Source organism: Salvelinus sp. IW2-2015, linkage group LG21 (genome assembly GCF_002910315.2).
Source record: "Salvelinus sp. IW2-2015 linkage group LG21, ASM291031v2, whole genome shotgun sequence".
NCBI lineage: Eukaryota > Metazoa > Chordata > Actinopteri > Salmoniformes > Salmonidae > Salvelinus > Salvelinus sp. IW2-2015.
This window is the reverse complement of record NC_036861.1, coordinates 3,929,283-3,953,685: the sequence shown is the minus strand read 5'-3', so window position 1 is coordinate 3,953,685 and position 24,403 is coordinate 3,929,283. Positions and strand designations below refer to the sequence as shown.

The 24,403-nt window shown below is 45.3% G+C and overlaps 1 protein-coding gene across 1 annotated transcript in view; it reads left to right on the top strand.

Moving 5' to 3' along the window:
- LOC111982332 (probable helicase with zinc finger domain) overlaps window positions 1-24,403 on the top strand; it is a 64,564-nt gene that overhangs the window by 3,727 nt on the left and 36,434 nt on the right. Inside the window, exons 2-17 of the mRNA XM_070433820.1 lie at window positions 1,600-1,839; window positions 2,274-2,310; window positions 3,617-3,741; window positions 4,725-4,781; window positions 4,949-4,997; window positions 5,296-5,368; window positions 5,725-5,923; window positions 6,396-6,503; window positions 7,145-7,451; window positions 8,720-8,987; window positions 10,750-11,086; window positions 13,453-13,545; window positions 13,718-13,752; window positions 17,960-18,139; window positions 21,058-21,159; window positions 22,385-22,563. Coding sequence (XP_070289921.1) covers window positions 1,618-1,839; window positions 2,274-2,310; window positions 3,617-3,741; window positions 4,725-4,781; window positions 4,949-4,997; window positions 5,296-5,368; window positions 5,725-5,923; window positions 6,396-6,503; window positions 7,145-7,451; window positions 8,720-8,987; window positions 10,750-11,086; window positions 13,453-13,545; window positions 13,718-13,752; window positions 17,960-18,139; window positions 21,058-21,159; window positions 22,385-22,563 — 2,371 coding nt within the window. The 5' untranslated portion in view covers window positions 1,600-1,617. The remainder of the gene's footprint in view (window positions 1-1,599; window positions 1,840-2,273; window positions 2,311-3,616; window positions 3,742-4,724; window positions 4,782-4,948; window positions 4,998-5,295; window positions 5,369-5,724; window positions 5,924-6,395; window positions 6,504-7,144; window positions 7,452-8,719; window positions 8,988-10,749; window positions 11,087-13,452; window positions 13,546-13,717; window positions 13,753-17,959; window positions 18,140-21,057; window positions 21,160-22,384; window positions 22,564-24,403) is intronic.

Sequence of the window (24,403 nt, the reverse complement as noted above, 5' to 3'; positions counted from 1 at the left end):
ACAAAATTGTTGCCACTATGAAATGATGAATACATAGCCTAGAATGCCGTGGCATTGTAAGTATTGCACACCACCTATGCAATGCCGGGTGTACCCTAGACCCGACACTTTCAAAATCCTAACATCGCTGAGCTTCACGTTAAACAACTGTCTTTCCTGTAGCTTTTTTTGTCTTGCCAACGTAATGGTGCGCGCACTAAACAATGTGGCACACCACAGACGAGCCACACTGTACAAGATTCTTCAGTTGGTTGTGAGGATTCTCGATACCACGCTGTTTTGCGGAAAACAATGTGATGTGATTTCGATTTTAAACTTAGCTAGAACGACATTCACCCTTGCCATACAGAGTTGAAATCTATCTAGCCAACATTTTTGAATTGAATATCATTGATTGTGAACTTCAGAACTGTAACGATATGAAGCTTTGGTTAAAGGCAAGTACAAATGCATACTAGTAGTCATCTCCTGCTTGAGAGTCTACACATCAGATGCAAAACAACGTCATCATGTCACTGGCTACTTCTCTGGCGAGTTCTCATTGGCTATTACTATTCGCCGTTCTTAACATTTGGCGTTGCACATCTCGCATTCCAAGAGCATTGCAGATTTTGTCATACATGTTTGAGAATATTGGAATGTATGGGACTGCTCGAAGACAGGATCGGTAGTCCTCAAATTGCATCTCTGACCTGCTCATTAAACGAGCGTCAGTGACGACCGCACGCCCCAAGTAGGCAACGACATGGGGATTTTGTCTCTGATGTCAAACTTTCTGGGACGGCGTAAGATTGTCATACCTTCATACCGACCTTGAGCCATCCCGGGATATTCTGTAATATTCGCACTGAACACAAATGTTCAAACCCAACTGAGCCTCTGTAATCCGAAGGTTAGCAATTCAAACAAGTACATGTAAAATCCCATKGAGATTGCCAACGAGCACATTGCTGCCCTACAGATTAATTTACAAGGCTCTGGTCTCGTCGTTGTGTGCTTGTAAACAAACACCATGTGACWYGGGACTACCGGTAAGCTTCATAATGAAGAATTGTGACGGGTGAAATGAAGAATGCGATCTTTATATCCTAACGTATTGCACAAGTTGACTGCAGGTATTTACTTAAAAGGTAGCTGCAAATATTCAAATGTATAAAAAATCAWAGAAATAGTTTAAACAGTATTGAAAAAAACATCCCATGGCTATTTCCAAATAAGGTATACCGCCTAAGCTTAGGCGCCAGTAGSACTAACTTAGGTTTGTAGTGCCACACGTGACTACTTATTTTTAGCTCTGTGAGGAGAATATAGGTCTATGAACCAACACAACTGGATTCCAAGATATTTCAACTCGTCAAAGCAAGTGTCTACAAATAGACCTACCAGCCCACTACCCCAAGTACCCCATCACAGAAATAGCATTATCTCCCCCTGTCTCTCACTCCGGGGTGAAGTTTCCACTAGGTACAGATCTAGATTCAGCTTCCTCTCCCCCAATCCTTACCTTTACCATTAGTGTGGAAAATGCTKAAACTGACCCACGATCGGTGTCTAGGTGCAACTTAAACCCCCTTTTCTCTCTCCTCCCTCTCTCTCCAGACATTCTGTCCCTGAGTCATGGCGGACAGGAGAGCGGAGAAGTCATGTGAAGAAGCCAGCGGATCGTTAGCCAGGCGGGAGTACGAGGTGGCGGTGAGCCACTGCACAGATGCGCTGCTGGCCCTCGGCCCCCCGGCCCCTCCCAGCCCTGGAACCCCCGCATCCAACCCCCCCAATGACACGGTTACCCCCCTCCGCAGCCGCGCCCTGCTCTACAGGATAGCCGCCCTGCTACAGCTGGTGAGGCGTCAGACTGATCCGGGATGCACACCTTTCGGCCCACACCCGTACCCACTCCCTCAGTGTGGCCCACATATGGGTTTGAATTTAAGTGTGTTCAAGTAAAGTCTCATAAGCCCATCTTGACTTGGATTTGTTTTCTGAGAACCAGATAAAACGACCAAGGTCCCACCTCCTTTCATTTCTCTGCCGCTAACTGCACTGTTATCTCCTAGCACTAAAATTATACCGCACTACTTAAGCCTCACGATTATAGAGACTGCTTAAGTACTATAATTATATTGCGAGTGACTCTGCTCTGAGTAGCAAAGATATCAGTTCTGGGCACTTATCTAAGACTCAGTCAGGACCTCTGTCATATAAAACCCACCTTTACGAGGACAGTCATTCTGCTGCTTTGACTTTCTGTTTACTTGTTTTCTTTCTACCACCAGAAAAACTATGATCAAGCAGATGAAGACTGCAAACATGGTGAGTTGGTATACTTATCATAGTGAGGACATGACCCATTGTATTGAAGTCCCATCCCCAGGTTACACAGTCATATACCAACTATAGACTTGGATAGAGGATGCACTTGCCATAAAGCCTGTWTTTGCATGGGCAGTGCCATGGAGTGCTTTCACCATTTTAAAACTTGTAGAAGATGACATTGACTACTTTAAAATCAGGGCTGGGAATTGCTWAGGACCTCACGATACGATGTTATCACAATACTTAGGTGCCGATATGATATGTATTTTGATTCTCTATGTATTGCGATTTGAATACAATGATTTTATTGCGAGTCGATGTTCCAAATATATTGCTAAGCCTATGTCAGCTGCAGAGAGACGAGAGAGCATGAGAAAACGAGTTTTGATCCGTTAGGGAAATAAAAGTGCTGAAAACAAATTGGCTCCCTATTAAAACAAGATAGAAAACAAGCTATGAAGGAAAAATACTGGCGTTTTGGTGCAGGRACAGCCTACTAGCGCARCTACTAGCGCAAAATTTTGTYTTGAAATATTGTTGATATGATATCGTCAAATAATAGCCTGATATGTAACTATATATATATTTACGAGGACATTGTGCAATATTTAGATTCTAACTAATGTCTGAGTCTAATGGAAATTAAGTTAATGTATATATAATTTGAAATACAGAAGAATGTACTTAACTGTCTTATGATTTATATTATCTTGTTTGATATTGTACATTTAATTGTAAAAAAAAAAAAAAAAGAATATTTAAAATGGATATAGCCCTGATTGGAATTTGCCCAGAGCGATTGCGGCAAAGACGCCCTCTATCCAACTCTATAAGTATAACACAGTCCTACTCAACAGACCTTAAGTTTTTATTGGCAATTAGTCATCTCGGATAGTTTCATTGCTATTAAAATCATTCTAGACATGATGATATGCTAAACAAATGTTAGGGTTAGAAACAGGTCAACAGTTTGGGTAAATGTCAGRGCTAAGGTTCAGGCTCAAGTTAGTGAAAACTTACAAGACAAGTGGTTTGCATAGCATCAGCTGTCGTAGCCGCGTGGGGCGGGACTTCTGCACGCCTGCTTCAGTAGCTAGCTATGCCCATGTCAAGACAAGCAGTTAGAATAACATTGGTGGTCATAGCCCTGTGTCGCAGGACTTTACCACACCATGCCTGCCTCAGTCCAGCAGCTATGCCCATGTCATGTGACTTGGGTGGAGAGAGTGCAGTTCCATGCAATGTAGTGCGGTGCGATCATGCACAGTAACGTTCCCTGTCGTCCTGTGTGTGTTTATTGTAGTTCTGGCCGAGGAGCTGGCCAAGGGAGACGGGTCGTTTCAGGCCAGCCTGCGCTGCATGCTGCTGGACGGCAGCCTGCACGAAGTGGCCGGCCTCCTCTCCAAGTCCCTGTTTGGGGAGCCTCTGGTAACACTTGCTCCCGGCCTTACTTCACTGTTAACCCTGCCTCTTCAACACCTACACCATCTTTTTCACCCTCCTAGTTCACCACCTCCTCTTTCTCCCTCTGTTATTTTCCCCCACACCTTTTTCTCCTCCTCTTCCACCTCCTCCTTTTCCAACCTCCCCTTTCCACCTCCCCCTCCTCCTTTTTCCTCCACCTCCTATAACTGATCTATGGAGACAAACACAGCCATTTAGCTCTGAGAGCAGCTGGAACATTTGGTTCCTTTGACTTTTCCAGGAAATGTCCTCTGGGTTTTTTATGAAGCAGGTTCTCTCAGCACAGAGGAAGTGTTCATGTTGACTGTTGAATCGATATGCTTTTAAGGGTTTGTAGCTATGTTATTCTCCAGCCTCTTTACAGAAAATAGCTAAATATTAGTGTTGCATATCTCAATTGACTTGAAAAAAAGTAATTCCTAAAATATCAATACCTTTTTAGATTAACAGGCAGTGCCCAAGTGACCGTTTAAATMTTGTGATTTATTTTAAGTGTGTGATGCCCTGTTCTGGTGTCAGGAAACAAGCTTGATTCTCACACGAGGATACTGTCCCTTAATTAAACTCCCAACAGCAGATAACATTCAACAGTGAAACGCGATGCCTGAACACTCTGGTGTCTTATCTWGCAACCAAAAAGCATAGATTTTAAATCAATTATTTGTTCTCAAGTTGACTAGAAACCAGGGAGCAACAAACATGCTGCTGCATCAAGTATAAGAATCATAAGCGGCATCCACATAACCATTTTGACCAGCCTGTGAATGGTTTTGGTTTTGAGATGAACAAATGTGTTATTCAGAGAATTTATGTATCGAAGAATATTTTGTATTGATCAGTGACTGTGCGAAGTCTCTTTAATTGACATAGTCTAAAATCCTTTTGGATATGCTTGCTGATATTGTATGTGTTGTAATGTATTTCCTGTACCTTCTCTTCTTCTTCAGAACGGCATCGTCACAAAGGACTTAACTAGATTAAAAATGCTTCTCTCAGAAATTGAAGTAAGTGTTTGAGGTGGTCTTGCCTTATGTTGGCCTATGAGTATTGATTATATTTAAAAGTGAATGACACTGCAGATTTATCACCTGTTGCAGTACTCAAGGTCAACTAATTGTTTGAGTGGACATTAAATGTTATTGTCTTATGAATACAATACTTTCTCTCACAGGCCATTCGTGGCGAAATGGCTACAGAATATACAGACGACAACGAGGAAGGTGAGCAAGTCGTCCTCACGCGGGAAAAAATATATATTTGGATGCCTTTATATATGTCAATTGGATTTCACAGCTTGTGCTCAACACAGTCAGGCTCAATGCTCAGATTTGCTTCGAAAAGGAAAGCTCTTATTTAACGCCTGGTCGCAGGATATCGAAAGACCAAGCCTTTAGAATTGGATTTCATTTTCACTTTGACTCAAGTCTCAAAAGCTTGATTCAAAGTCCATATGTAGGTGCTTATTTACTGTGTGAGCGGGATGTTTTGTTGATGCCGTTATGTCTTTGTGGTCAAAAGTACGGGATGGATGGCAGTTTCGCCCCCCGCCTAGAGGAGTTACCAGCAGTGAGGAGTACACGCTGTGTAAAAGGTAATGCTATCATGCGTTGCTGACTGTTATACGGGTGGCGCAAGACCATAGTTCATATAACATATTTCAAGACTAGTTTAACAAGTAATTGGCATGATGTATGCAATCACTTTCTCACATTTGTACATTGAGTGGCCTACACCTGCTGCTAACATGGGCTTGCTTTACAAGCAATAAACATTTATTAACTCTTGTTACCTAGCTGACACAGTTTTTCAGTGTTGGTTCAGAGGGTGAGGCCCTTTGGCTTTTGGMTCTTGGGGGTTGGTTTCTCGGACACTATTGGAAATGAAAACCACGTAACAAGTTGACGCCACCTGGTTGAATGTCCTGTTGTCCTCGTCATGCTCCTCCAGGTTCGTGGAGCAGGGCCTGTGTCGCTACGGTGCCCAGTGCACGTCGGCCCACTCCCAGGAGGAGCTGATGGAGTGGCAGAAGCGCTACGCCTCGCGCCTCATCCGCCTCAAGCAGCAGCAGGAGAGCAAGCACTTCACCGAGAACTACATGGAGGCGCTCATCGAGAAGTGGATGAACTCTCTCTCCCCTGAGAAAGTGGTGAGTTAACCCTAGTCTAGTCACTTATCTATGGCCTTAATAGACTATTGTTAAAATACACCCTCCCTTACTGGAAGTAATCACGGATTTTAACGAGTGGAGGATAGGCCGAGAAGCTGTTTGCTTGGGTCTTCAAATGCGTTAACACGAGCTCCCTTCCTGCCTTCCTTGAAGTAATCACTGATCTAACCCAAATTGAGAGGTGGTCAGATCAGGGATTAGTACTTCAAGGAGGGGAGGAAGTAAAGATGCTTGAGGCTGATACAGGTGTAGATGCAGTGCTGCTGTACTTTCAGCATATATAGATTTTTAGACTCGTTGACTCTTTCATTTTGTCTACTTATCTCAAATAAACTGCCCTTTTAAATTGTACATTATATTAGCTGTTATGTACTCATTTTAGCCAGGCTTTTATTTTGTTCAACTCTCCTTAACTTGGCATTAATGGTCTTGTGATCTGTTCCTGCCGTAGCTGAGTGACTATTTGGACGGCGTCAACGTGGAACACAGCTCCAACCTCTCCGTAACTGTCACCACCAAGAAATCAGCTCACTCCTGGACCTTCTCCCTGTTCTGCAAGGTAACAGGGGCTCTGTCTCACTCAATGTCAGRACACCAAATACCACCCTATTCCTTATACATGGCACACTATTCCATATGTAGTGCACTACTTTTGACTAGGACCCATAGGGTTTTTGGTCAAAAGCAGTATATAGGGAATAGAGTGCTGTTTGKGATGCAACCAATGGTTTCAAATAAATATATTTCCAAAAGCACCACGTGTAGATTTTGATTTGAAATCAACATCTGGCTGTTATCTGTAGGCCGTACACGGCCATATCAGTATAAGCAACTTTGATAAAGACTGCTCCCACGCACAGGAAAGCTCTGCATGTTGATTTTGCCGGCGGTTTGGTCATGTCGACCTATATCAAGACATTATCATAACACACAAAATAATTGTGCAGAGGTCGTGTGGGAGAAATTTGTATCATTGACAGAAGTAGTATTTTTTTTAAATTTTTTTATTCCCCCCCATTCCCAGCACCACAGCAGGAGACCATGTACTTATGCGTCTGAACATTCACTCTCAAAAGCCAACTTTTTCATATACCCATTGATATACTCTTAGACTGTAACTGACTGACAGTGCTTCCAAAGAGCACTCACATGTGACGCAAAGTAGCCTTAATCTCTGATTTCACACTTTCGGCCCCTCAGCCTGTGAGGAAGCTGTACCGCATCGCCCTGCTCTACGACGCCCACCGGCCCCACTTCTCCATCTCGGCCGTGTCGGTTGGCGATGCCGGCGCCCAGCGGCTGCAGGCGGCGGCCGAGGGCTGTCAGGAGTGGACGGCGGGCGAGGAGGCGCTGGCGGCCGACAACGGCATGGACCACTGCGTCTACACGGTGGTGGTGGGCTTCAGCACCGAGATCTTCGGCACCTTCCGCCAGACCATCGTCTTCGACTTTGGCTCGGAGCCCGTGCTGATGCAGCGCATCATGGTGGATGCCGCCTCCATAGAAGGTGTTTTTTTGTTTTTGTGAGAGATATTGCGTTTTCAGTTATAACATATAACCTCCCACCCTCCCTCAGTAGTCCCAAGTTTCTAACACAACAATAAAACGATTAGGGAAGTAGAAGTTGGGTTATATTGATAATGGGTTGCACGTGTGACATTCCTTACAAGGCCTCAAATTGCTTAGCAATGTAATAGGAGGCAACTGAACTCACCCTATCCACCACAATGTGTAGCACCAACCTGAGTGATACGGCAGCCATATACCGTTCATTCGGAAAGTATTCAGACCCTTTGACTTTTTCCACATTTTGTTACGTTACAGCCTTACTCTAAAATTGATTTAAAACATTTATTTTTATCAGTCTACACACAATACCCCTTAATGACAAAGCAAAAACAGGTTTTTAGAAGTATTCAGACCCTTTACTCAGTACTTTGTTGAAGCACCTTTGGCTGCGATTACAGCCTCAAGTCTTCTTGGGTATGACGCTACAGACTTATTTTAGACTTCTTTTACTCACTATTTCAGATGTGCAAATGCAATGTTCATTGTTCTTTTTATCCTTTTGGTTATGTAAACAAATATATATATATTATCTGTGTACTGGCCAGTCCTCATAGCTTTAGTAGCAAGCCAATATTCCCCATGATTTGGGCCAGGTGAATCTGCGTGGGCAGAATTTTCCTAAGCTCCTCTTCCTAAGCTGGAAGAGGATTTGAAATAAAGTAATACTTATAGAATCAAAACGTCAAATTCATAACACTGTTAGCCCTTATTATGTTTACAGACAAATGCATGAAAGCGATTTGATAAGATTCTATAGGATTGGAATAATAATATCAGGATTATATAGGTCTATGAGTAAGAACCTGCAGATTCTGTCTAGCCTTACACAAAATCCCCTCTGATTTACAGTAAATTGTATATATGGCCCATGCGGGAATCCAACGCACAACCCTGGTCTTACCAACTGAGCCATCAAAAACACTCAAGAGCAGAGGCCAATATTTTATTTTTGTACCTTTTTATTTATCTAGGCAAGTCAGTTAAGAACAAATTCTTAGTTACAATGACGGCCTAGGAACAGTGGGTTAGCTGCCCTTGTTCAGGGGCAGAACGACAGATTTTTACAGATTTTTAGTAACCTTTCGGTTACTGGCCCAACTCTCTAATCACTAGGCTACCTGCCGTCTCCAATTACCCTCATGCTCAAGTGTCAATATTAATGATGGAAGGTGTGGTTTTCACAAACCCTCCCATCTTGCTCTACAGACCTGGAGCARCTAATGCAAGCCAGGCAGCAGCTCCTGATGACGGCCAAGCGCTGGGACCCGTCCTGCAAGACTATCGTGGAGTTCAGCCCCAACGAGACGGTTGACCTGGACCGCAGCCTGCTGGCCCGCTACCAGATCCCCCTGTCGGCCGACCAGCTCTTCACCCAGTCGGTCCTGGACAAGACCCTGACCCGGGACAACTACCAGGCCCGCCTGCACGACCTGCTCTACATCGAGGAGATCGCCCAGTACAAAGAAGTCAGCAAGTGAGTGAGAGCCTCTTTGTTGTTGTAGTCTGTTTCCACTCAGTCCTATCCTGAAAACCTTCAACCATTGACAATGGGTTGTATTGCTAAAAAGACACTTTAAATAGTACTTCCATTGCTAGTGATAATTGTCTTTTAATTGTAAAGAGTATGTACTGATTTTGAGTCTTTTCTCCGAAGGGTTGGTCCTTTAYTGCTCCTTTTATTTAGTTATAGTCAGTCACACCTTTTGATACCTGCGAATATACATTTTAGTGTAATGTTTAAAGTAGTGTGTAGACAGTCTGGATTGAGACTGGCCCACCACAAGGTGTCAGAYTTGATCTTCCACAGTAAAAGGGTGTGTACACTACACACGTGGCCAGGCACACAGSTAAAGCCCTTTTGATTATGCATATCTCCTCGGCATCCCCAGAGATTTCCCCAGACCAGGATATTTTGTTTTAGWWTAMAKYSAAMWWKTTSRMTKTAWWCTAAGGCGCCTCCCCAAAATCCCCCTGTAATTCAACACCTGCTGCTGTCCTCAGTGGAAGATGAGAAGGAGACCAGGTTATCACAGCAATCCAACCCTGATTAAGACCTAATCAAAGGCCCCCCAAGCCTTCGCTCAGTCAACCCAGTGGAAGGAACCAGGGTTGCCCTCCCCCACTCCTTCACTGTTCCCCCTCATCACTGTTATTGTCATTTSCCTGGGGCTGTGGAATGGATTCCTCTCAATTTACCATTGAGGGCCGGTTTCCKGGGAAACAGATTAAGCTGAGACCTGGACAAGAAGCATTTTCTATGGAGATTCTCAATTTTAAAGATATTTTATGTCCAGGACTTAATCTATGTCCGGGAAGTATGGCTTCATCGGGCGTTCAAGGACCTGTGAATTTCTGGCTTTGCATGCATGCTCATCTGATTCAATACAGACTATGTAATAGTTTATATAATATAATTAATACACAATATTAGGATATATAATACAAAAATGTATATTGTATTAATACTATAATATAGTCTAATGTCCCTGTCAAATACCCTTCACAGTATTGCTGTCTTGATAAGAGATTGATCAGAGAATTATTTTCGCTGTCCATGAACCACACTTGACACAACTCGTGTCTTTTTTCCTTTCCAAACAAATGATCATTCAACGATCAATCTGCAATGCGGTCTAATTGTTAAGGTCCCTAGCTTACCTAAGGGACTCCCACAGCTGACAAACATATGGTCCAAGTCAGTTTTGCCACTGCTGAAATAGCAATTGGTAGATTTTCATGCCAAACAAACCGATTCTTTTACCCAACACAAACATATTTTTACCACTAACAGCTGTCTATGTGAATGCCTCCGGGCAAAACATTTGCCATGTAAACCACTGTGGATCACAACAATCACTGTTTGCATATAAATTAACAGAGTGAAAAGGTCAAATTTCAGGAAGTAAAGAGGTTACAGTGATTCAACCTTATTCCAGTTAAACATGGTGCATATTTTGCAATGACTCCAGTCCCATTTCATTGTTAGCTATCTTTGCCACTGTCCTACCCTCTCCCCTCCCAAGTTCAACATCAAAGTCGCCTCAGCACTGGCTAACAATGCTAATGTCTATTTCCACTTAAATTAGGCCTAATACTAATGTCCATTTCTGTCTGACTTCGCTCAGGCCTACTCTCCCCAACTCCCGCCTTTCCTCTGTCACATTTTCTAACAATGCTAATGCTCCCGTTCCTCTACTAATTTCTGGCTAATGARGCTAACTCTCCTCTCCCACCAGATTCAACATCAAAGTCAACCTCCAGCTGGTCACCAGCTTCATGCTGACMGGCATCTCGGGTGGCGCCAAGTACGCCCAGAACGGACAGCTCTTCGCCCGCTTCAAGCTGACTGAGACGCTGTCGGAGGACACGCTGGCGGGCCGACTTGTCATGACCAAGGTGAACTCTGTCTTGCTGRTGCCCCTGGCCCGCCAGGAGTGGTGCAGCCAGCCCCCTGGGGTCAAGGAGCGGGTCTACGAGGCCTGCATCGAAGAGAAGACCAAGGACTACATCTTCCTGCGGATATGCAAGGACTGCTGCGAGGAGCTGGGGTTGATACCTGATAGGGAACTGCAGGTTTGGACCAAATAAAACGTTGTGTAACACTGTGTGATTGACCTAGCAACAAGTTGATACAGAAGAGTTGATTGGTTAGAATAGATCATTTCTTTTTCAACTGAGATTGAAAACATGACAGCTGCCACAATAGYTGTTTTTCTAATTATTTTTGTGGGTAGGTTATTGGATGAACAGATCCCATGTCCAATATGGAGGATGTTGGATATGTTCCCTGTAGTTCAATACAACACATAATCACACCATTGGTGAGGTCTAATGCTTTTGAGTCACAAGGACATCTCCCTTGAAGTGGCGTCAGCCTAGAAAAGCTTGTTTATGTCCCATGTCACCACGGACAGAAGCGATGGCATAGAAACTATTCTGAGTCAGGGGAATGGTTTAAATCCCTTAAAGGCCCACCGCCCCATCCTTKTTTTTGTCTTTTCAATCTCCCATTCCACTGTGTCCTCTGCCATTTGAGAGCTGAGAAATCTTTAATAAAAGGGTCACCTCTCCAACGTCTGATGCTTTAGCGAAAGCAAACTCTCAGGGTGAAAGGTCCCAGTATCGATTGCCACTTTACAAAGGTTAGCGCCGTCGACGGTAAGGCTGGCGCTCCAGGGAAAATTGCACTCTGCCAGCGCGTCGAGAAATCCCAATTACTTTGCCCAGTGGCGGCTAACGGCTGTTCTTACCCACCGGTGTGAATGATGGGCTGGCAGGGGAACGCGAGGCCCGGACATGAGCAATTATCCAAACAAGCCTGTTGCAGGGAATATAATCTGTCCGTCGTGTTTTGGAGTGTGCGGCTTGGTTGCACGTGACTTTCTGTCATTATCATCTTGCCATTTTGAATTTCTCTCCCCTCAATGTTTTTATATACTTTATCTTACTCCCCCTTCTCGCTTTCCTTCATTATCCCTCTTTCGCCACACTTTACTGCTGGCCTCTGTACCTGTTAGCAGCTCATGTCTAGCTAAGTGATTAGGACAGGGCCCGTGTCGACGGTGTAATTAAAGCTAGCTATCTAGCCACCCGGTGGAAACCCATGCTATTATGAAATTAAACAGAAGTTTGTCAGGGCGAGAACGTGCCCCCTAGTTAAACGAAGAGCCATGATTTCCAGTGTCAAGCAGACTGACCCCCCAGATAATGAACAAATGTAGGGTTGGAYTCACGGAATCTAGACATTTAAACGGTATTATACTATATTACAAAATTATTTAACTTGTATATGCGGTGCGCGCAGCTAGCACTTTGTGTAGCTGATGGCTATGATGCGAATGAAAAATCTGGTAGACGGAAAGGCTTTCCCCAAAACTTGTTTAATTAAATGTTAAGTACAAAGTAGCCTATGCTTACCTGGCAGAATGACGACATGATTATCTGCATTCATCCAGTGAGTATTTATTTGTTTAGCTAATTCTACCCGCGCTACAAAAACAATCCCAGCGTCTTTCTAGGTGCGCAATGGAATTAAATTGTAACTGCCTGTATACAATCCGCGATGTGGAGAACACGGAAGGATTCACAGAATCCAGACATTAAAATGGAAATCAACAATATTCAAAAACGAATTGAACTTAGTAGGGAATCAACTAAAGGTATTAAGTTAGTTAATTTGCACAGGTTTTTGTTGTTGTTGCACATAAGACATGAACAGAATGCATCAGTGATTCGCATTTCCTGCAACTTTGTGGAGAGCCAATGAATTTCCCGTCTGTGTGTGCGCGTCTACCACTATATGTAGCCGTTAGCGATGAGTGTAATGAAGTCTTCCGGTAGATTGAAAGGCTTTCCCAAGAAGTCAATTAAATGTTAACTACACGAAGTAGCCTATATCATGCTTAGTTGCATCAATCCAGTGGTTATTTGTTTTGCAAACTCTACCATCACATGTGCACTACAAAAATATATCTAAACAGCCTTTTCCAAGGGGCACGCTGGAATTAAAGGGTGACTACACCAACAAAAAAGAAAAAAAATCCCAGACCTCAAAAATGGTATCCTGATGTGGTTTAAGTATTGTTGTAGACTTCAACCATTTTCMATTAAAACAGTGTGATTTTGAGAGTGAGAACCTGGAGAGAGAGAAAAACAGGGGAAAATAAAATATTTTTATAGGGCCCTGTAAATGGTTGCCCCTGGTCCATAAAAAGGAGCGAGGGAGACGGTCACTTTGAATTTGTGACAACCATCTTAGCATTGCGTTGATAGGCCATTGAGTAAWATGTCAGTTATGTAGTGGTTTAGAGCCAATTGTTTCCAGCTGAACCTCTCTAAACTGCATCTTTTTTATGTCTCAAAACACTTGGTTTGAGTGACCTAAATAAGTTACCAAACTGTCCATGAGTGACCACTCCTGTGTTTCCCCTCTGCCCCAGGTGGAGCTGCAGTTTCAGTTGAACCGACTGCCCCTGTGTGAGATGCACTATGCTCTGGACCGCATCAAAGACAACGGCATCCTGTTCCCAGACGCCAGCCTTACCCGCCCACTCTCCCTGGAGCCCAACAGGACGACCACCACCTTAGCCACAGGTACAACCACCACCCTGGAGCCCAACAGGTACATTGCCCACCAACAACTACACACACACATTCACAGCTACACACACACACACACACACACCATCGCCTGGACCCCAACAGGTACACATACACACCATCCCTTGGAGCCCCAACAGGTACACACACACACACCATCCCTTGGAGCCCCAAACAGGTACACACACACACACCATCCCCTGGAGCCCAACAGTACACACACACACACCATCCCTCTTGACCCAACAGGTACACACACACACACACATCAACCGCATGGAGCCCAACAGGTACACACACACACCACCACATCACACTAATGCACTGTAACTCCCAGACAGGTACACACACACACCACATCCCTTGGAGCCCCAACAGGTACAACACACACACACACATCACACACCCTCCCTTGGAGCCCCAACAGGTACACACCACACACCACCCTTGGAGCCCTCAACAAGGTACACACACACACCCCCTTGAGCCCCACAGTAACACACACACCACACACACACACACACACCATCCTTGGAGCCCCAACAGGTAACACACAAACACCATCCCTTGGAGCCCAACAGGTACACACACACACCACACACACCTCCTTGGAGCCCCACAGGTACACACACACACACACACACACACACACACACACACACACACCATCCCTTGGAGCCCCAACAGGTACACACACACACCATCCCGTAGCCCCAACAGGTACACACACCATCCTTGGAGCCCCAACAGGCTTACACACACACACCCAACACCACAACCACCCTTGGACCCAACAGTTTACAACACACACCACAACACACACCACACACACCATCCCTTGAGCCCAAACAGTACAAACCACACACCACACACCATCCCTGAAGCCCCAACAGTAAACACACAAACACACACCTCAAGCCACAGGACACACACACCACACACATCTCCTTGAAGCCCCAACAGTAACACACATCAATCGTATAGCACACAAAGGCCACCTAACCCCACACAAGTCACACACACACACACCATCCCTTGAAGCCCCAACAGTACAACACACCACACCCTGCTTGAGCCCAAACAGGTTACCACACACACACATCCCTTGAAGCCCCAACAGGTACCACCACACCACACCACTACACCATCTGAGCCCAACAGGTACGACCAAATACATCGAGCCACAGTACACACACACACACACAGCACCCATCGCCTTGAACCCCAACAGCGTACACACCACACACACACCATCCCTGAGCTCCAACTAGGTACAGACAATCGAAGCACCACACACCACCAAGCCACAGGAATCACACACACACACTACCTACGCCTGAAGGCCCAACAGGCTAAACACACCATACCACACACCATCCCTTGCAGCCCAACAGGTACACACACACACACACATCACCCACTATCCTTGGAGCCCCAAAGGTACACACACACAGTCCCACAAAAACCACGACACACAACACTACACAAACATCTCTGGAGCCCAACAGGTACATACACACACACCTCCCTTTGGAAGCCCCAACAGGTACAGCACACACACATGCCCGTGGAGCCCCAACAGGTCAGCACACACACACACACACACACACAAAACCACACCATCCTTGGCGCCCCAACAAGGTAACACACACACACACACACAAATCACATCCTCTTGGACAAAAACCCACACGATAACCACTACACACCATCCTCTTGTAAGCCCCAACATGGTACATACCACTACACATACCATCATCCTTGAAGCCCCAACAGGTAACGCACCCAGCATCACATGCCAAGTAACCACACACAACACACACCCACACACACACACACACACACCATCTAGCCACGACACACACACCATCCTGGAGCCACAAGTCACACCTGACACAACACACACACACACACACACCATCCCTTGAGCCCCAACAGGTACACCACACACACACGGCAGTACACACACACACCATACATTGAAAGCCCAAACAGGTACAACGAGCACCTTGGACCCAAACAGGACACACACCAACACAACACACCATCCCTTGGAGCCCAACAGCGTACACCACACACACACACCATCTGGAGCCACCAACAGGTACCACACACACACACAACCACACCAATGGACCCTCTTGGAGCCCAACAGGTACCACACCACCACACACACCATCGCCTTGGAGCCCCATACAAGTCACACACACACAACACACCATCCCTTGGACCCCAACAGGTACAACACACACACACATCATCCGCTTGGAGCCCCAACAGGTACAAACCACCACACCATCCCTCTCGGAGCCCCAACAGGTAATCACCACCGGGCACACACACACACCGCGTACCATCCTTGAGCCCAACAGGTCACCCACCACACACACACACATTATCACTCCATCCTTGGAGCCCCAACAGTAACACACACCAATCCACACACCAATACCATCCACTTGAGCCCCAACAGGACACAATATCACCCACACCCACATCTGACCACCAACAGGACAACACACACTAGCCCACACACACTCCCTGAGCCCCACCTAGTACACACACACACACACACACCATCCCTGAGTCCCAACAGGTACACACACCATTCCTGGAGCCCCAACAGGTACTATCCACCCCCCCAGACCAGGAGTATTTAAATCTAAGCCTGGAGGTCTGCTMGTCTTCTGTTCTACCTGATAATTAATTGCAACCACCCGGTATCCCAGGTCTAAATCAGTCCTTGAGGAAAATAATGAAAATCAGGAGTGGAACTGGCTTCGAGATCCAGTTTTGAATTTGCCTGCCATAGCTCCTCCAATCCCTGTTCCATGGTGTGCAAACAGGTTCAGAACAGCCATTGCTTGTCATAATCTGCCCAACAGGCCCCTTACTCACCCTCATCGATCCATGTGAGGTTTTGACATGAATTTTGGCAGAAGCCGATTTTTATTTCAAGAAAGATTATGCAATAACCTACGTGTGTGTGTAAAATGTTATTCTAGCTTGCATACTCCTTTAGGTTAAGTATAGTAGTCTCCCTAAAACATGCATGGTAAATTAGGTTTGCTAATACTTTCACAACGAAATGAAGTTGAGGAAGGTGCCCGAGACTAGCTGTCCTCGCTGACTAGGCGGACATTTTGAAAAGCTGTTAGTTCTCCCGGCTTRAGATATCTCTTCTAAAGACGGACAAATGTTGGAGGGCCACAGAGTAATCTTAATTGACACGAACCCAAGAGTCAACCATGTCAAGACTAATCTCTTGCTTCCAAATAACTATCTGGTTTCCTGAATATGATTACCACTGTATATAGGCTTTGATTTAAATATTTAATGCGCTAAAGCTTTTGCTACTGAAAGATCAAGTCAGATTCTAATTCCTGCGTTTATATATGTGTTTTGCAGTGGTGGCCATAATTTAAATGCATAAAGGGGGAACACTTACTAAATTGACAATGGTTATTAGTACAATCACCACCTTAACTAGCTCCATATGGCAGTAACAAGCTCTGGATAAAGTCCCTAAATACTATGGGTCCACGTATGCTTCACCTCATTTAAGATAATGGTATGAGAATAGTGGTATGAGAGTAGTGTTAAAAATGGGTTTTAAATTTATGGAAAGTGTTGCCTGTTTAGAATAAGTAGGTTATATTGCTTGTTATGTAGGCCTAACAAAGCCCCTGCCTTGCCTGACTGCATGGTGACTATTGACTGCCATGTTGATTGGTCATGAATAAGCTAATTGGCCAGCGCCAATGCACTTGTCTCCCGTGTCTGAGTTTCTCAGACCAGCTGTGCACCCTGTTTGTGTCCGCTTTGTTTCACCACCCATACACAGTGCTTTCGATCAGCCTCGCCAGCCATTCCAAGACCTCAACCCTCCTCACCCCTCAGACCTCATTACTCTGTGGGTGTAGCACCCCAGCTCCGTGTTAAACCCTGACCCGGCTCTCCATTCATCCCCACTGATCCCTGAACCCGTCCCTCTGCCTCTACCTATTCCCAGCCCCTTCACGGTGCTTACAGCTGCCTTTAGCAAGGCTGGGCCTGTATACGATCGACCGGGCGGGCTGTTCAACTCCACTGGGCCAGTGCTTTCTAATGAGGACCGAGATGCTAGTGGACTGGGAGACTGGCCCACGGTTTATCACACTTAAGAGGGTGTGTTAGTGGGGTTTGGTGTGTAAATGTGTGTGAGGGGACCAATGTCCCCTCGTGTCAGGGACCCCATGAGCGATGCTGCTTGTTCGCCAGCCAGCCAACTAATCGAATTAGTTTCCATGTGAATCTCATCGCCCTTCTTCCTCCCCTATCTCATCCCCCCTCTCTGCCACCCTGCAGGCAGTGGGACGAGCAGCTGGACCCGCGTCTCAACGCCAAGCAGAAGGAGGCCATCCTGGCCATCACCACGCCTCTCACCATCCCCCTGCCCCCTGTGCTCATCATCGGGCCCTACGGCACGGGCAAGACCTTCACCCTGGCACAGGCCGTCAAGCACATCCTCAGGCAGGACGACAGCAGGTGAGGCGGGCACCACACAGCAACTCCGCTATGTCCAGATAGGTCGCTCTAAAAGAGCAAAGGGCGAAAGGGCAAGGTTACTGCTGCTCCCGGGGGCTACCAGCTTCCTTGGAGTTGACATTTAGTTAAGAAAACACTCAGGGTGACATTGTCAAGTTGGGTGTATCTTCCGATCAGAATGTGTCACTGAAAGCAATTGGGGGATGTGTGTGGGTTATGGGAATGTCCGTCGATTGGGATTGAGGCAGCGATTGGTTGGTTGATTGTGTTTGGATGGTTAATCTCCATTCTGTTAACTCGAAATGACACAACGACAAGGTTCCAGTTTAACAAAGTTTACTATACCGTATGAACACACTCAAAGGTAGCCGTTACACTCTAGGCTAGGTCCATCGACCACTAGACTCCCTGCGCAGGCGCACTCTTGACTGAGTGATAGCCCCGTAATAACAGAAATATAGGGATACTTAAAACATGAACTTAACACATTCAAGTGAATCACGTGTTCAATTGGATTGTCATTATAACGGCCTGTTATCTCACTTCCAACAGAATGCCATGATGTAATAGAATGCAAAATGGCCTGAAGATTCACATTCTCTTGTTAGTACTGCGAGGCGCTGGCAGGAAATAGGAAACGACAATGTTTTTATTTTTTTAAATCGTGGAATACATTGTGGCATTTGGCCTTGAACATAAGATACGTTTTAATTTTATAAAGCCTTCATACATAATAAAAAAAAATATGTTCTGAAAAATGTGTTGGAATGCAATATTCATCTGAAACTTTCCAACTGACTATGTTAAATATTAAATGGTGGGAATGAATTATGGATGTTTTAAAAGCCGATACAAGGAGGGTGATTGACCCCTATAGACGGTTATTCATCATCATGTTAACTTTCTGAGAAATAGCAACTTAAAGTCCACGGTCAAGTGCACAGCGTTCCTGCAGCGCTGTTTAAGGGACGTGTTAACATGTTCACTTCAAAATGAAGGTCCTACAATTGTCAGTATGGCCTGAAAGTAGAAACAGTAGGAGTTCTAGCACTCCTAGTCAGTGTTTCTCTGACATACCTACTTGTCTTTATTGTCACGGCCTGGAGTTTTTCCCTGGTCAGATCACATGGTCAACAAAATCTCCTGGCCTTATTTATTTGATAAAGATCTCTTAATTGCTGACACATTTATCCCCTTTCTTTCGCAGGGTCCTCATTTGCACCCATTCCAACAGTGCAGCTGACCTGTACATAAAGGACTACCTTCATCCATNTGCTTTCTAATGAGGACCGAGATGCTAGTAGACTGAGAGACTGGCCCACGGTTTATCAGACTTAAGAGGGTGTGTTAGTGTGCTTTTGGCGGGGTTTGGTGTGTGTGGACAAATGTCCCCCTCCTTGTGTCAGGAACCCCATGAGCGATGCTGCTTGTTCGCCAGCCAGCCGACTTAGTGTCAATGTGAATCTCATCTTCCTCCTCCCTTCTTCCTCCCGTATCTCATCCCCCCCTCTCTCTCTCTGTCACCCTGCAGGCAGTGGGACGAGCAGCTGGACCCGCGTCTCAACGCCAAGCAGAAGGAGGCCATCCTGGCCATCACCACGCCTCTCACCATCCCCCTGCCCCCTGTGCTCATCATCGGGCCCTACGGCACGGGCAAGACCTTCACCCTGGCACAGGCCGTCAAGCACATCCTCAAGCAGGACGACAGCAGGTGAGGCGGGCACCACACAGCAACTCCGCTATGTCCAGATAGGTCGCTCTAAAAGAGCAAAGGGCGAAAGGGCAAGGTTACTGCTGCTCCCGGGGGCTACCAGCTTCCTTGGAGTTGACATTTAGTTAAGAAAACACTCAGGGTGACATTGTCAAGTTGGGTGTATCTTCCGATCAGAATGTGTCACTGAAAGCAATTGGGGGATGTGTGTGGGTTATGGGAATGTCCGTCGATTGGGATTGAGGCAGCGATTGGTTGGTTGATTGTGTTTGGATGGTTAATCTCCATTCTGTTAACTCGAAATGACACAACGACAAGGTTCCAGTTTAACAAAGTTTACTATACCGTATGAACACACTCAAAGGTAGCCGTTACACTCTAGGCTAGGTCCATCGACCACTAGACTCCCTGCGCAGGCGCACTCTTGACTGAGTGATAGCCCCGTAATAACAGAAATATAGGGATACTTAAAACATGAACTTAACACATTCAAGTGAATCACGTGTTCAATTGGATTGTCATTATAACGGCCTGTTATCTCACTTCCAACAGAATGCCATGATGTAATAGAATGCAAAATGGCCTGAAGATTCACATTCTCTTGTTAGTACTGCGAGGCGCTGGCAGGAAATAGGAAACGACAATGTTTTTATTTTTTTAAATCGTGGAATACATTGTGGCATTTGGCCTTGAACATAAGATACGTTTTAATTTTATAAAGCCTTCATACATAATAAAAAAAAATATGTTCTGAAAAATGTGTTGGAATGCAATATTCATCTGAAACTTTCCAACTGACTATGTTAAATATTAAATGGTGGGAATGAATTATGGATGTTTTAAAAGCCGATACAAGGAGGGTGATTGACCCCTATAGACGGTTATTCATCATCATGTTAACTTTCTGAGAAATAGCAACTTAAAGTCCACGGTCAAGTGCACAGCGTTCCTGCAGCGCTGTTTAAGGGACGTGTTAACATGTTCACTTCAAAATGAAGGTCCTACAATTGTCAGTATGGCCTGAAAGTAGAAACAGTAGGAGTTCTAGCACTCCTAGTCAGTGTTTCTCTGACATACCTACTTGTCTTTATTGTCACGGCCTGGAGTTTTTCCCTGGTCAGATCACATGGTCAACAAAATCTCCTGGCCTTATTTATTTGATAAAGATCTCTTAATTGCTGACACATTTATCCCCTTTCTTTCGCAGGGTCCTCATTTGCACCCATTCCAACAGTGCAGCTGACCTGTACATAAAGGACTACCTTCATCCATACGTAGAAGCGGGCAACGCGCATGCAAGACCTCTCAGGTAAGGGTCTGTAGACACGCTCTACGAGGGGTTGCAGCACCTCTTCAGAACACCGAGACCTTCATAAGATTTATTCCAAGTTATTTTTTCCCCCGTTACAGTACCCAACCTTGAGAATTCATCGCTTACAACATATTTAAAGGAACATGTCTGCCGCCTGAAATCAATCCCCACCTCTTGTGAACAGTGTGCTTTCAGGCGTTCAGTTCTCCCTGCTGGCTGTAGCCTGAGGCATCAACAAAACTCAAATCCGCTCATAGTTGTATCAACTGCATGGAATCGCAGTCAAAACCAATGATCGCTCAATCAATCAATCAATCAAATGTATTTAATAAAGCTATTTTTACATCAGCAGATGTCTCAAAGTGCTATACAGAAACCCAGCCTAAAACCCCAAACCCCAAACGGCAAGCAATGCAGATGCAGATGTACGACTGGATCGGATTGATCCATCCACGTCATTGAGGTTAGAGGTGGAACGGAACAGCGGCTGCCTTATGGCAGTGAGCTCGGCAGACCTCGGATCTCTCTGAGGAGATGTGTCCCAGCCTCACAACACAGCAGCTGTGACATGAAGACTCCTACATTCCTCCCTTTCTCGCCTACACTCCATCTCCTTCCCTCGACTGCTGCTTCAGTGACTTCTAATCACAGTAACTGTAATCCAGCCRCCCCCCCAACAAAATAAAATGTATCCCTGATTTCTAGCCAGACCCCATGTGGCAGTGAAGGGCSTGCAGGGGGAACAAATGACTTGTTACACTTGACTGATGGCCTGATACCAAGGGCTGTGTTGGGAATCCCACTATAATCGCCATGTAATTGGGCTATCAGCCAATTTCTCCTGAGGCTTTGTGTGCTTAGCCAAGTGAGAAGGCCATAAGTGTACATGCTGAAGGCGATACACAGACAGTTCTTTAGGTCAGCTTAAACCCTGTCGTGGCACAAAACCCCATAAGGAATGAGACAAGATACAACCAATGGAGTGTTATGAAAATGTCAGCACAGTTGCTAAAAGTATGAAAAGTCGATGTTGCTAATGTGTTTCTACTTGTCAATTGCAAGTTCAGCAATTGAAATGTAAAATAAATAACCCCAATCATATTAAAACCAGTCAATGGATACTTCTCAATGTTAATATGTATCTGCTGCTTTTTGATTTTGTCAGCCCAGTTTGTCTGGAATTAACCATCACACTGTGTCCTCTCTCTCTCTCTGCCCCCAGGGTATACTTCAGGAACCGCTGGGTGAAGACTGTCCACCCGTTGGTGCAGCAGTACTGTTTGATCTCTAACACACAGTACACTTTCCAGATGCCTGAGAGGGAGGACATCCTCCGGCATCGCGTGGTGGTGGTCACCCTCAGCACCTCCCAGTACCTCTGCCAGCTGGACCTGGAGCCAGGTGAGTGGCTAACCACTGACGTAGCATACACAGCTAACGCAGAATACAGTTGTGCTTGGTTTGCTAATGTAGCGGCATATACTGTACTGGTGCTTTGTTTGCTAATTGCTTACAGAGCAGACATGGCGAATATTTTCTTAACTCTTTTTGAACTGCACTGTTGGTTAAGGGCTTGTAAGTTAGCATTTCATGGTAAAGTCTACACTTGTTGTATTTGACGCATGTGACGAATTTAAAGTTTGGTTTGATTTAATGTTGCAGCATATACTGGTGCTTGGATTGCTAACTGCTAACATAATAAGAATACACAGGTAACGTAGCATACACGGATAAAATAGCATACACCGCTAACGTAGCACATAGATAAGGTGAAATACATGGCTAACATAGTATACACTGGTGCTACAATGACTTGATACGTTGAGCTGTATACCCACATAAATAACATGGAATACACAGCTAATGTAGCATATACAGCAAACGTTTCATACACTGGTGCGATAACTACTTGATACAAGGCGCTGTATAGCCAGGAACAAGTGAGCAATGCAACTGCAAACTGCGTYTTTAAACAGCTTAGGCTACATGCAAATTGTATGCATTTACCAAGCAGTTTTGTTTTAACGAGCTCATAAAGTTAACAGAATGACAACGGGGCCTTAAAACGACCCAGACACCCACGTACTGTAGCTACATGACACATCTCAAACCCGCCCCAACGCGTCTTTTGATCAGCCGCCACACCTTCCCCATAACAGCAGGAGAAGGCAGGGAGAGCGAAGAAGTAATTTTAAGATGGAGTATAAAAAGACGGTGAAAACAAACCAATTTGTCAGGGGCGAGCTAATAACCGTCTCTAATGTGTCAGCGGAAGGCTTTGTCTGTTGCTTAGGAACACCATCTGCCTGTATCGAATGCACTTCAACTTTATAGCCCCCCCCCCCCCCGTTTCATCTATCCCCGCGCTCGCCGTGTATGAAATCACCCGACAAAGATGCAATTGGGAGCCCCTCGCGCTCCTTTGTAGTGATAACAAATCACTAGATCCAGTACACATGTTGAACAGGTTGCGTTGTCTCTTATCTGTTTTTTAGTTTGGGCTTGTTAATCCCCCCCTCGATGGGCCAGGCTTTTGGCAGCCGATGGTTTTTCTGTATGTGTGAGACAACCGAGAGAAGAACATTTTACTCCTAAATAGTCTATCTCCTAACACCACCACCCGAGGGCGCTCCTTCTTCCCCCAGCTCAGGCCAAATTCCACGGCCATTGTTAGACACATGAAATGCAGTTTGTCCCATGGTTCTTAGCCCCCCCTTCATGTCCGACTGCCCTTGCTCATCAACAGAACAGAACCTGCCTTCCCAGCCTCGAGGCACACTACAGATTCTTCTGTAATTATCCATGTACGTCATTCCTGTACATTATGTGCTGTTTTGCATATTTATGAGGGTGGAGCTGCAAGCTGTTGGCGCTAGCTTCACCTTTGGCTGAGGTTAGATGGCTGGGGTTAGAGGTCACCTGTAGTGCATGTTGTTCATGACTCATGACAACGGGAGGTGAATTTATGGGGCTTTGGCGTCTTTGTAGTCTCTTAACTGACGTACAGGGTGCCATTCACAAATAACCCTACTACAATAGATGGTCAAATGTGCTTTATATTTCATCTCTTGCGCAAGTGCGACTGCAGTTCCAACGCTCAACATGAATACAAATGTTGTTGTGCATTTTGCAAAAGATTTTGTTGTGAAGATAAGTGTGGCCTTACACTATACAGAACATGAATGCATTCCACTCCGGTCTGTTTTGCTAGTACCAAGCGTTAAATGAAAAATCCACGAAC